Genomic DNA, 14,184 nt, shown 5'->3' with positions numbered 1-14,184 from the left:
CCACACCACAGAGTATCAAACATATATTAAAGGCGAAGCAAAAGAGACTGCTGTAAGGGGGTAGAAATAATGCAATCCTATATGAGAAGAATTGCTGCAGTTGGTAGGTAGGAAAAGCTGAAAAGTATAATAAAAGCACAAGACTTTATATACAAAATATGTTAGGAATGGAGTTCATTATGTATTTCTTGCACAAATTCAGTAAGGATGCTGTGCAATTCAAAGCTAGACTTTGCTTCTGAAGACCAGGATGTCAATCTGCAATGTTGTATGAGTGAGATGTGATGGTCCCCTCTTTAAGACGTCTGTAGATTGCCTGAAGACGTTCTAGTATCTGATACCATACTGGGAACATAAGGAGTAGCAGTGGATTCTTTCACGCTGTGGGGTATTATAATAATAATAAATGTATTCATACTCTGTCTATTTCCCTGACAGGGACTCAATACGGACAAAATAAGAATAGCCAAAAGCATAGAAAAAAATACAATAATTTTAAACCAATTAAACATTAATGAAACTAAATATCTATCTACCCATCCATCTATCAGAGATCTATTAAAAACATACAGCTAATTATAATAAAACAGCACCTGCCCTTTCATTAAAAGCTGACAGTTCCCAAAAGCCTGTTGGAATAAGAAGGTATTCACTTGCCAGTGGAAGGACAACATGGAGGGAGGCATAATAACTTCTCCAGGGAGGGATTACCCAAGGCCCTCTCTCGCATACCCACCAAGCATAACTATGAGGGTGGCAGGACCAAGAGAAGGGCCTCACCTAAAGATCTCAGAACCTGGATGTTTCGTATGAGGGAATACAGTTTTTCAGATAGCCTGGACTTTGTATATATATTCATGCCTTATATACAAACCACACATTAACATCTAGTAAGAGGGAATACATTTCTTAAAGGTTAAGACAGAGGAATCATTTTAAGTATAGTGAAGGTGGTTTGGAAGTGCCTTTGCTGTATAGAAAATGCATATACCTTTCAATGTCTTGAAATGAACTCTGAAAAAGTGGTTCTGGAAATTTTCAGCCTGTCAAGTGAAAGCAGGCTGCAGTCAGCGGCAGAGCTAGTTGCTTGGGGACCCGGACATATGCCGTGCACCCAGGGGCAAGTGGCATGGCGGCAATCCACCTGGGGGGCAGATTGGCACAGCAGTGATCCGCCCGGGGGGGGGGGCGATCGGCATGGTGGTGATCTGCCCAAGGGGGATTTTGATACCCTTGTCAGGGATGAGATCCGGGGCGGACCGCCCCCCCCTTCCTATGCACCTGGCTGCAGTGGGTACTTACTGGTCAATGTCCACTACCTCACCAATCCTTAAAGCAATTTTATAATTATTTTCGGTGTCTTCATGGTTTTATTTTATTTTAGCAATTTTTTGGGTTTAAAAATGTGGGCACTCTGCTTGAAGGAGAGGAGCATGATTAAGAGCATCATGCATTTGACTTGCATGTCTGTGAAGAAAGTTGCAAAACAAGCTTTACATGGAGAGTGAGGGACCTGTTGTGACCAATAAGCCTGTTGTGTCTTATCTTCACGGGGACTTTAAAGCAGCTCTCCTTCATTCCTGCTGCATACAGTGATTACGTGATAAGCGGGGGCCTTTAAAAAGAAAAGCAGAAATATCATCAGACTTCTCTTACTTATCAGACAAGCGGCAATCTTACCTGGCTACCAGGAAGCAACGCGTGCTGATACAAGGAGAACCTGTCTTTTGCAGACTCCTCTGATGTTGGGCTGATGGGCTTGGGGTCAGATAAGGACCGCTGCATGGTTTTGATGGGGCGAGGTAGGGTCTGCTGGCGCTGGGTGGTGTCGGCTGTGAAGTGCTTCTGCGGGGTCACGTGGGCCTTGTTGAGCCTCTCGCTGGTTGTGAAGGAAGACTCTAGCAGCCGATGTGGGGACAGGGGCGAGACTGGGGAGTAGAGCACTTGGGGGGACTTGGGAGGCTGACGGGACACCAGCTGAGACAAGGAATCTGTCGGCAGGTGGGATTGGTAGCCAATTTCAAGTGGGTCGGGCTTCTTCTTCCCCAAGGCCTGCTGTCGGACCGAATGGGGATCCAGGGGGCCTGTGCTTACGATCTGGATGTTGGAGGAGTAAGGCGTAATCGTCGTAGGCACAGTGAGCTGGGGGATCACGATGCCTGGCTGTGGCTGCGCTTCCGGCTCCGTCTGGCAAGCCAGGCTCTCTCCTCGCTGGGTCTTCTCGGGGGCAGAGATGTATTTCACGATCTCCACCTTGGGGTCAGGGGTGGTGATGTGGATGGAAGGGGACACTCGGTGGAGCTGGTCAGGTTCGGTTTGCACAGAGCAGTCACTGATGGTCTGGATCGCTATGCTAGTCGTGCCTTTGGCCGAAGAGTCTGGCTTGCTTTCTGCGTTGGAGTCTGAGTGCCGCGAAAAGCGGGAGCGCCGGCGCCGCACAGGCTGCTCCCACTCGCCGTTGTCTTCCTCGTCCGTCTGAACACTGCAGTCGGTGCTGCGCCGGGTCCGCCGGCGGCGGGATGCATAGAAGCGCTCCTCCCCATCTTCCTCATCCGTCTGCACACTGCTGTCTGTGATCTTCTTCACGGCAACATATGGCTCGTGGCCTGGCTCCTTGTCATAAGCATCTCGGAGACGCGGCATGGAGTTCCTCTTCTTGATCCCCCGACCGGCTTCCCACTGGTCTTCCGTCTGCAGGGACATTTCAGAGGCTGAGTTGGTGAGAGGCCTCTGGAGTCCAGGGTAGCGAGGCTGCCCTTGCCCGTCTTGCCCTGGGGCCGCAGTAGCTATAAATGCTTGGTTCATGGGTGGCCAGTATTGCCCATTTTGAGCAAGGGTCCGCTGCATTTCTATGGTGATCTCTGACGCGGCTTGGGGAGGGAGCCTCCCCGAAGGGTCACAGACGGGAGGGAAGCTGCTCTTCTGCCTCTTCTGCTCCTCCAGTTGGTGCTGCAGCTGCTGCTGCAATTGCTGGATCTGCTCCAGCTGCAAGCGCTGCTGGGCCAGCTGCTCCCGCTGCAGCACAAACTGGACTTGGCGCTCCTCCTGCTGCTGTTGCAGGACCTGGTGCTTTATGGACTGCAGCTCCTGGATCTCCCTGTGCATTAGCAGCTGCTCCTTCTCTCTGTGTCTCTGCAACTCCACTCGCTCCCGCTCCAGCTCCTCATGCAGCCTCATCTGCCTCAGTTTCTCTAGCTCGACTCTCTCCCTTTCAATCTGGAGGATGTGCTCCTGCTGCTTCCTCTGCCTCTCTTCCTCCTTCTCCTTTTCTTCCCTTTCTGTGGCTGCTTTGCTGGCAATGCTGGGCTGGGTAGCTTCGGCTTGTTTCTGGGTTGGTGGTGGTGGTGGTGGTGGTGGTGGAGGTGGTGGTGGTGGCTGCTGCTGTTGCTGTTGCTGTTGCTGCTGCTGTCCTTGGCTGGCATCCCTGACAGTACTCTGCACCCCAGAAGTCACTGCAGCAGCCTCCTCTCTGCCTTTCTGCTCAGGCCTTTGCAAGGGGACAGCAGTCGGAGCTGAGGGCTTGGAAACTGGTGCTGGGCTTATGCTACTGGCAGCAGTGCTGGCTGCAGTGGTGCTAACAGGCTTCCCCAAATACATTGGTGTTTCCATTACTGAAGATGTGGGAGCCGCTGGGAGTCTGCTGGGCACTGGATAACGATACAGACCTTGGGATGCAAGGGGGATCCTGGGAGCAACTAGAGGCACTCTGGTCAAGCTGGCCAGAGGGACAGCTGTGATACTGCCTGGGGCATAGGGTCTATATAGGCCTCGGAGCATGGGGCGCAGCACAGAAGCTGGCTGGGTAGTGATGGGGAGAGTTGATGCGATTGGTGTGTTGATGGTTGAATAAATCATGCCATCAGCAGCTCGGACGGTGGCTGTGGAAGGGAGTCCCTGTCTGACAGCTCCAAGTCTGGAGAGGTTGTACTGGGCTAGGTTTCCATAGCCTTGGCCAGACTCTGGGAAATTTGGCTTGTACATCATGTTTGATTTCATGGCACCCTGCTGGGCCGAGATGCCTCCGCCCCCTCCTGGCCCATACTGTCCATATTGGAGAAGATCTGAGCTGTTTGTATGCCGGCCACCGTACTGGTCCATAGAGTTGAGTGCTGCACACATTCGGCTGATTTCGCGAGCTGTTGTGGCGCTATAATGAGCCAGGCTGGCTTCCTGGAAATTTGCCAGGTCCCCTCTTAGCGAATACCTGTAGTCAGAGTAGATATTGGAGGCCGAGCTATATCTCCGCATTGGGTAGGAATGGCTCAGCAAGTCACTGGGCTGCCTGAGGTCAGAGAAAGAGCCGTACTGCATTCCGTGCCCCATGTAGCCTCCCTCGGTGAAGCTGTGGCTGTACGGAGGTTTCATGGTTGTCAGATCCACAGCGGAATCCCCAGCAGGAGTGTTGAAGGGCTGCCCTCCCTTAACTGGGTAATAGTTCAAGCCCATTTCAGAAAGGTTTGTATCTGACATTGAGGAATACAGTCTCCCAAACAGGCCATGATGGTAGAATCTGTGCTCCTCGTACGGATTAGGCCCTGGTGCTGCTTGTTCTCGATAAGGATATGCCTCTGCCACTTCCTGTTCTCTGCCGCCATAGTACTGGCCACTAGGTTTGTCAGCGCTTGCTGCATCCCCAACGTTTTTCTCTGGCACCTTGGAAGAAGGGTTAAAAGCCCCAGTGCAGCTGCCTCCAAAGGGAAATTTGTACACTACGTCACAGCATGCTATTTGACTTTCAGGCTTCATCCCTGTGAGATCCAAGGCATTGGGAGGAGGTTCCTCTTTGATAAGTTTGGTGACAGGGCCTGCTGCAATATCATCCATCTGCACCATCATAACCTGGGATTTCTTAGTCCCAATGGTGACTGGGGGTGTCTGAGTTTTCAGTTCCACTGGGATCCCTCTATACACCTCTGAACTTTGGTCCTGAGGAAACGGTCTGGGAATGGCACTCACAATATTCTGTGCATTGTTGGTCTGACTGATCAGGGCATCTTTTTTCATCAAGGATGTCATCTGGTTGGGCAAATTGTATCTTGCAAATTTCGCTTGCTGTGGACCTGTGGCTTCTGGACGGCCCGCAGAAGCAGAAATTCCAGTGCCGCTACCAACTCCTCTGAAAGTACCAGTCTGAACTGCTTGTTCTACCTGCTTAATGTGTGTCAGGCAGACAGGACTCCCCGTCCCTTGACCAAAGTCCACTCTGTTCTGGAAAGGGTCTCCATAGACCGCAGGATGCTTTGGCTGAGACACAAGCATGGAAGATGCAACAGTGATGCTGACTGTGGTGGCTGTGCTTATGATAGCATGGGGCTGTTCCTGGGCATTAAGGTTGATAATTAAGGGTTGGATGGTGCTAGACTGCCGACTTGGTGACTGGTCCATAGTGAGGCAGTATTTTCTGCTCTCTGTAGCTAGGGATGTGAGATCCATCCCTTGGTCTGTTATAATGATTGGAGCTGACTTTATTGCAGTCCGCAGGTCCACAATATTACTACCAACTGCTCTGGGTCCAGGTTCTACTCTGGATGTCCCAGGTATTGATGATATCCGACACAAAGAAATGTTCTCTGCAGGCAGCGTTCCCCAGCTATACACACCAGGCATGCTGTCAGCAGCAGTTGTTTGCACTTTCTGCATTGCAGCACTAGGAGCAGAGGCTCTTTCGAGAGCTGATTGGGTCTTCGTGTAAGTGGACTGCAGCTGCTCTTGTTGGAGTTGCGCTGCATGGATTACTGTCTGACTGTAGCTATGCTGGCGGCCTTGCCGAGTTGGAGAGGAGGCTGGTGAAATGGAGGAACTTACGCCAATTGGCTTGGTCTGAATGGCTGCATCCGCTGCTAATGTGATGACCATAAAGGGAGATTCTTGTGATGATTGTTGCCGAGCAAGGCGAGGGGAACTCGATCGGTAGGGAGTCTGTGTTCCTTGAGCTACCATTGGAGAAGAGGCTGACATAGCGGTAGTCGTGGGGGCATCGTAGGCGAGAACCGGGCTATGGGTTTGGGTGGAAAACTCTGCAGTTGATTTAACCCCCATCCCTGAACTGGGTGGCACCCCAGCTCTAGGAACAGAATGAGTGGGGCTCTGAGTAGGAGAAGAAGGGGAAAGTGGTGGGCTTGAGCTTTTGAAGTAGGAATATGTTTTAGGTGTCGACATGGGTGCAGTGGACTTGTCAGTCATGCTTTGGAGTTTCTCTCTTGCTGACGGCCCACTAATCTCTGCAACGCTTCTGACCCTGGAAATATTTTCTGTTTGACAACCATAGCTGGCTGTTACTTTTGTTTGAGTATAACTTCGGCTAGTAGTGGACACGGATGGTGCATCTGAGCCGCTCAGAGAAGTCGGAGAGCTGTAGATTCGTGGTGCACTTGCAGGACTGGAAACAACAGTGGTGACGGTGCTAGTTCCTTTAGCATATGTGTAGGGCGTTGTTACGCTCTTTGAAACTGAACTAGGTGCTGTGGGTGAGCTATGAAGCTTTGGCTGCTCCTGACTCTCCTTTGCGAAATGTTGAGTGACTCGAACATCAGGGATTATTCTGCCTGCGCTGCTTTCAGTGGAGGAAAAGGAGACAGGAGCAGACAACTGGGTTGGGCTTGTCCCAGGAGTGAGTGGGCCACTTTCATAAGCACTCTCTGCATTCAGAAACTGCTTTTCTTGATAAGCATCTTCTCTCCCTTTCTTCTTTACTTCCTGTTCAAGGGTCAAATCCAGAGAAGAGGATTGATGCATCCTGGAGATATTCTGTGATGTCTGAAGGATTTCTTCATAAACTGCCCCAGATTTGGAAAGTTCATTTTGATAGTCTGCTTGAGAGGAGTCTAAATTCCGGCCGTCATAGCTGTAGTCGTCTATGTATTGGTATTCGAAATTATTTTGGCCTTCTGAACCACGATAGCCTACTTGCTGGAAGGTGTTGCTGTAGGAGACGCTTTGCTGGGATGGTTGCTGCTTTTGAAACATTTCTGCCTTCCTCATCATCTCTTCATAAGCTTCTTCCGCACTTTTCAGGGGCTTGTTGGAGGGGTAACCAGAGCCAGCAGTTTTTTCTGTTGGAGAATAGAGGGACATAAATGTTGGGAGGTTGTACTCACTGCCAGACTTGTACAGCTTGGAGGCAATGACATCAAACCCCTCTGCCTCGGAGTCAATGGAAGGAGAATATTCCGAACAGGAAGATCTGTGCAGTTCCTCCATCTCTGCAGCCTGACGCAGTTCCTCGGTGGGTGATGCATCTTCAATGGGAGACAGATTGCTGGGTGGCGTTTTAGACCTTTCCCTCCTCCTCTGTGCCCTCAGCTCTTCTTTATCTCTCTTTGTTTTCCGAGCCGTGCTTCGGATGCGCTGCTGTTCTACCTCTCGCATTTTTTCCTGTTCTCGCAAGAGCTCCTCTTCCTCCCGCAGCTCTTCTTCCTCGGAGGAATCTTCTATGGTTGGCAGCAGAGGTCCGTGGGAGCGATGCCGGGCTTTCCTCTGCTGCTTGACCTCCTCCAGCCTCTGCCGGCGACTAGGGCTGCTATCGCTGTCCTCCTCCAGGGAAGAGATGGAGGTGGGGGAGGTTCCTGATGTGTAACTGGGTGTTGTTGCTGGCAAGGTGGAAGAATATTCGCCTCTTGACCTGTCTTCTGGGGATCCCGTCAGGCTTTCCATCTCCAGTTCAGGTTCTCTGTCTAGGCTGATGTCTGCCTCTTGGCTGATCTCCATGTCTCTGCCATAGTTGTTAGTGCTGTTTAACTCAATGGTTTTGAAACGCCGCAAACCTCCCTGAGATGCAGCCATGTCTTCCCCCTCAGTACTCTCCAGCTCTTTTCTTTCCTCCTCATATATGCTGCCAGAGCTGTGAGGCAGGCGTCTCTTGGATAAGGCGGCCTCCCTGCTTTTCTCCGAGTCAGGCTTGCGCCCGTTTTTTGCAACACTATATTTTACACGATCGTATTCTTCCTCCTCCTCCAGGTTATCTTCCTCTGCACTCATCTCCAGGAGCTGCCTTCTCATGAACTCTTCGTCAGTCATTGCAGGTTCTTTGCTTTTCTGCCTTGTTGGTACGATGGAGAACTCTCCTTCGCTGCTGTCCTCCACGTAGTCGTGGCGTAGCTTGCTGCCGAAGTCATCTGAAGATTCCATGCTGTCCCTCTGCTCCTTCTGGTTCTCCCATTCTAGAGAGTCTTCATCTTCTTCCATTATATCTTCTAGCTCCTCATCAGAATCAAAGGCTTCCGGGGTGATAGAAAGGGACCGTGGCCTCTGCCTTTCCCTCTGCTCCTCTCGTAATTCGTGGTATGTTTTACCTCTGTCTGTTGGCTCCTGAGCCAGCCCCTTGGACTCCAGTAGGGGCCGCATACTGCTTTCCAGCTTAGTGAGTTCCGAAGGACTTGGAGGGCTCGGCTCTACAATTCCGGTTTCGTTTAGTTGTTCTCCTTCTTGCTGCACTAAGCCCGTGATCTCACTCTGGGAACTGGATATGCCATCAGATGAGTAGCCAGTGTCACTCAAGCTTTGAGGGCTACGAGACAGGTCTGGTGGATAAGGCTTACTGGATTCCTACAAAAGAAGAGAAAACAAATTCCATTAGATGCCATTAAAAGAGACCTTTATGAGCACAACCCAGTTTATCACACAGGCTTGCAGAAATCCTGAGCTATAATTAACTTGGACATCATGAAGGGACATAAAACCCTCAAAATTTGAAAAAAAAACACCTACAACACAATAGCCACAATTTAGCAAGTAACAAAAGTGTTATCCCTCACTTTAATAATAATTTTAAAAATGAAGAAGGGAAGGGCTCCTAAACTCAGGAGTCATAAGCAAGTGAAAAGGTAAAGGGACCCCTGACCATTAGGTCCAGTCGTGACTGACTCTGGGGTTGCGGCGCTCATCTCGCTTTATTGGCCAAGGGAGCCGGCGTACAGCTTCCAGGTCATATGGCCAGCATGACTAAGCCACTTCTGGTGAACCAGAGCAGAACTGCTAGGTTGGCAGGAGCAGGGACCGAGCAACGGGAGCTCACCCCATCACGGGGATTCAAACCGCTGACCTTCTGAAGTACTGGTAATTTATTTTTAAGCTTGCACCCCACCCTATCTCTCAATACTCAGATGTCAAAGAATGTAAGCAAAGCTATCAAGTTTAGAAACAAAAATCTGGCACCCTTGCAAATTAACATGAAAGAAGTATCATTGCATGATGAATTTAATTAAAAATTCCTTCTTGCCAAGTTCATTACAGTAAAGCAAGACGGACAGGACCTTTCACGCAATCCATTTAAATCTAATAAATGAACAGCTCTTAGTCATTTGTTGCAGATGTCATTCTTCCAGGAAGCACTTCTGGTTTTGAGAAACAATATATTTTCCCAGAACCCAAATTGAAACATTTTGCTGCTAGGAAATTCAACTCTGTGTTAACAAAATCAGAATTATCCTGATTGCTCTGATTGTCATTCATTAACTATGATCAGGGCTTTCCCCCCAGCCAGAACTCGCCAGAACTCAGTTCCAAAACCTCTCAGGTAGGCATGGTGAGTTCCAGCACCTCTTTTTCTAGAAAAACAGCACTGATTATGATCAATTTACATCTCTTTCTTTAAAAAAAAAATCTTTATTATTTCATGTTATACACTTAGATATTTCTTTAAAAATTAAATTATGTCTAAGTGTAGCCCAAGTCTTCAACATGCTAAGCTTTACTGCATCTGTTTGCTTCTGACAGGTCTGGATTTCAGCAAGTCCCTAGGAACAAACAAAACATTTGTAAAATGCAAAGAGCTGGCTCTGCAGTTTTGTAAATCTGTGCTCTCTTGTTGTCAACCCAGGGGCTAAGATGACAGTGTCTTATTGGCTGGTTCCTTTCCTTTTAAAAAGGACCATCTGGTTTGCCCAAGGCTGGTTGGCTCCAAAGTTGTATGCTCTAGCATTTTTTTGTAGCCTGAAGTCTAGTGAAAATATAAGTGTTCCTTTTGCAATAAGAAGGAGCACAAACCTTGAAATCCTACAAGTTAAGACTGCAAGAATTACCTTGCTGGACCAGGTCAAGGTTTATCTAGTTCAGTAATATATTACCAACAACAGCCAGGAAGGCCCTCTGAAAGCTCACAAGTCAGGTATGATTGTAATGGCTTCAGCACCTGGTCCTCAGAGGTACAGGACCTCTGAACATGGAGTTTCCATATAGCTATCATGGCTAACAGTTGTTAATAAGCACTATTTTCAAAATTAATGCCTAAGTTGACTACTTTTCATGTACAAATCTGCAGATTGGTGAACATTTGTAGGGAAGTTTGGAACACCATTGTTCGTGGCCCCAGCAACTACCCAATTTGTGTGTACAGCTCTATTTCAGCTCTGTTTGTTCAAATATTTGCTTGGTGTGTACCTCTGAAAATGTGGGCTGGAAGATTAATTGTCAAGAATATTACTTGTAAAAAAAGAAATCCCAAACTTGACAGCCAGCTGTCAAAAGACCATTATTCTCTGGTGTGGAAGAATGGCTATTAGAGTATTTAAATATATTTAATATACTATAAAGTGATGTGGCACTGTTAACAACACTGTTAATTTCTTGGTGCAGCAAATAAATTAAGCTGCCATTGTTGGTTCTAGTCCTGTGATTACAATTTCTCCTGCATTTATTTCAACCATTCTCCATAAAATAATGGGTAAAAGGGAAATTGCATTCAAAACTTTTCAGAGGAGGTTTTTGGTGTTGTTGTTTTTTTTAAAAGGATGTAATTCTCATGGATAGGGTGCAGAGCATTTGGGCAATGGGGCCTTGATTTAATCAGGACAGGATTTGACAATCCTGACTAAATGCAGGCAGTCTGAGGCGTCTTATGCCAAAGAATTAGAGTAATTTGGAAGCAATATACTTTTTTCAAGCAACTACAGAGTTAGGTTTTTTTTAATAGGTGTTTGGCAAAAGTTGCCACAAGCCAGTCATGATCTGACACCTCCTCCCAAAACCAAACAAAACATTTGCCCAAAGAGCTGGAAAAGTAGGCTTCTTCAAAACTAAAAATATGCATCACTCAATATTAGCTTTCCTCTTCCTTTCACACCACCCACCTTTGCTCACTCTCTCTTAAGGGTTTCTTTGCTCATGCCTAGGATAAAATATAATGAGCCTCTTCTGCCCCAGTAATTCAGCAGCTTCCTGCAGGCTGCCAGCCTCTATAAATAGAGCAGAAGTGAGGATCCTGCTCCATATTCTGCCCCCCCTAAAAACACTTACCCTTCTGCTCCTTTGCAGTCTTGCTCCACCTTGTGCTCCACCCATGCAAATACCTGATGGACATTTGTCTTTGTTTGAGAAAGAAGGCATTGTGATTGTGTGGCACAAACTCCACCTCCATTCTTTTCTACAAATTCCTTACAGCAAAAATGCGTCGAAAAGGGCATTTCAGAAATGTTGCTGCAGTTCAGCTAAGCGTTATGTTTATTCCCAGGGCTCCAGTAAAGTTTATGGTGACTGAAATCCCACATACAGCAGTGAATATTTTAAATCTTCACACAGAACTTGTGGAACTTATAATTAGAATTTGAGATCAAGAAGGGAATTTTATTCATGCCCCGAATAGCAAGAGGCTGAAGATCTTAATTCCTGCACTTCAGATGCCAAGACCAGGTGACAAAATAACAAGAGAGGACAAAAGACCAGCTAATCAGTGTCTCTGGAGGCAGCAACCGCTCTGTGGAGTTTAATTTCAGGGGTTGACAATTTTGCAGAAAGCCCAAGAGATTGAGGCAAGGGACAGTGGCACAAATAAAAGTTTGTTTTTAATCAATACCCCAATCAAAGCATTGGCAGCAGGATTGGTATTGCATAACTGGAGATTCCTACAAAGCCCTAAGCAAATTAGTGTTAAATGTCATCTAGGCTAATGCTTACTCCCTACTTGCAGTTCAGGGGGGCTAAGAAGGCAGATCCTTCAACTGTAGTAAACTGAAATTAGTCAATGTGAACAACTGATTAAAAACAGAAGCAAAGAGAGTCTATATAAAGAACAGAGGAAACACCAGCTTGCTGTAAAGTCCTCTGGGAAGTATCTTTGCCGTCCATCCTGGGAGGAGCCGGGGAGGGGAAAGAGGAAACTTCAAAATGACATTCTGATGCTGAGTATTGGGGCCTTGCCCTCTGCACTCTCTTCCTTCTTTCCACCTTTCTGCTTCTTCTGCTAGCAAGAGCTTTTCACTTATCCCTCAAGCACTCAATTTCATCTTTGTTTTTTCTCTGGAGCATCTCACAATTAGCCTCACACTGTGCAGGTGGCACCTAACACTCCACCTCCTCTGCTCGCACTTTCATTCTCTCTGCTAAACTCTGCTAGATCTCGGTAACCCCTATTATTACCCAATAGCGAATGCTATTAAAAAGGAACAGACACTGACTTCACAGGTGCAAATGTTATTCACAGGTAGCCATTTTGACTCCTACCGGCTTTTGCTGGATAACCCCCACCACACACCCACACAAAAGCTACTCTTAAAACATAAAGAGGTTTATTAGGATGCAGCTACATACATATGAGTGTAACATGTAGTTTGAACCTAAGGCTGCAAAGGCATTACACTAGGGTCAGAAGGAAGGAAAAAGACTCTCTGAAAGGTCTTCTCTGTAAAACATGCCTTAAATCACTGTGCATAAACAAACACTCTTGTCTTGTCATCATTTCTGCTATTACAAACCACCTAGCAGGGTCACCGGCCTACTGTGCTTGGCCCCACAAACAGACAGTGCTGTGATAGGTGAAACCTCTCTGTGCATAGGAGGTACACTTATGAAAGATGCTGGAGACAAATAACAAGCACCTTCATGTCCTGCTTGGTCTTATCCAGAAAGGCAGTTATGGCATTTGGACTAAAGCATTACAGCTGGAAGAAACTTGCCAGCTAGGGTAGAGCCAATACACAAGCTTCTGGCAGGTGACCCACTGTGGCTTATTTGGAGGCAGAGGAGGAGGAGGCAGTGGGTAGATGCAAACGCACCAGCAGGAGCACCACATTGGCTCTGCCAATGAGTTTGCACTATGCTGACCTCCCCACCATCTTGGCACCTTCATCTCCACCTCATCTCCACCATGTCTCTATCATCCCCTGCCTGACTGCCAGCTAAAAACACTTTAATAAACTGTCTCCTGTTGGCTTTTAGGTTGGGTATCAGCTACTCAAAAAACCCCTCTTCTAACTAAACCATTGTGTCCAGTGGAGCGATGCTTACCTCCTGTTCTCGTGTTTTCTGAGACTCGGATACGGTCGTGCTATCTTTGATATCCACTTCTGGTTTTGTGGCCATAGTTTTCCCCTTTGGCAATGGACTTTCAGAAGCTTTGGGAGGCTCTTCGGGTAGTTTGGGCAGTGGCTTTCCTTCTGATGGAGCAGGAGGCTTTCTCTCTTGGACAGTGGTTGGTAATTTACTCGGTTCTGAAGTCCTGAGATGGTTTGCTTGTGAAAGGTGCCTGTCGTGAGGAGCTGACATTTCAGGTTGCTGAGGAGCTCCTCTCTGTTGCTGAACAATTCCTCCGGGTTGGTGTCGAGGGGATCCAATTGGCTGTTGCTTTGGAGCAGGCAGTGGCATTGGAGCAGGGTCTCCTAGGCTTCCTTCTAGCAGCCTCTGAGTTTGGCAGTTCAAACACAGCCATTCATTTTTCTGAAATAAGATGGAAAAAACAAACAAACCAGGAATGAAATCCACATTTCATTCAAGATCAGCATGAAGATACCTCTCCTATTGAATGCAACATACTTCCTTCTCTCTAAGTTAAACAATTATTTCCACTTTACATTATGTGGAGGAAAGCAGATTTTGCTGTAACCCCCAAACTGCCATGGTCTAATGGGTTGATGTAAATCCTATTGAATTCAGTAGGGCTAACTCCCAGGTCAGTGCACATAAGATTACAACCTTGGACAGATAGGCCGTTGATCCATCTAGCTTAGTTAGCAGCAGTTCTCAAGGGTTTCAGACTTGCAAACATTCCCAGCCTTACCTGGTGATGCTGGGGAAATGAATGTTGGACCTTCTGCATGCAAACCTACAACCCTTCCCCCAGCCTTAGATGTTCAAATTATAACTCAGTCATGGACAGGAGGCCTTGGGCAAGTCAGAGTGTGGCTGCCTCAATTCACCATCTCTAAAATGGGATTAACATTGACCAGCCTCCCAGGATTGCTGTGAGGACAAACA

The 14,184-nt window shown here is 47.6% G+C and overlaps 1 protein-coding gene across 4 annotated transcripts in view; it reads right to left on the bottom strand.

The window, feature by feature from the left end:
- The window catches only part of BSN (bassoon presynaptic cytomatrix protein), a 203,895-nt gene that overhangs the window by 24,348 nt on the left and 165,363 nt on the right, over positions 1–14,184 (bottom strand). For all 4 annotated transcript variants that reach the window (XM_081851280.1, XM_081851279.1, XM_081851278.1 and 1 more), the window contains exons 4-5: positions 13,219–13,647; positions 1,681–8,544 (exon numbers count right to left, since the gene is read on the bottom strand). In XM_081851280.1, coding sequence (XP_081707406.1) covers positions 1,681–8,544; positions 13,219–13,647 — 7,293 coding nt within the window. The remainder of the gene's footprint in view (positions 1–1,680; positions 8,545–13,218; positions 13,648–14,184) is intronic.

The sequence above is a fragment of the Podarcis erhardii genome (genome assembly GCF_964252035.2).
Source record: "Podarcis erhardii genome assembly, chromosome: 2".
Classification (NCBI taxonomy): domain Eukaryota; kingdom Metazoa; phylum Chordata; class Lepidosauria; order Squamata; family Lacertidae; genus Podarcis; species Podarcis erhardii.
Note: the sequence above shows the minus strand (reverse complement) of the source record. Positions and strands in the feature narration are given on the sequence as shown.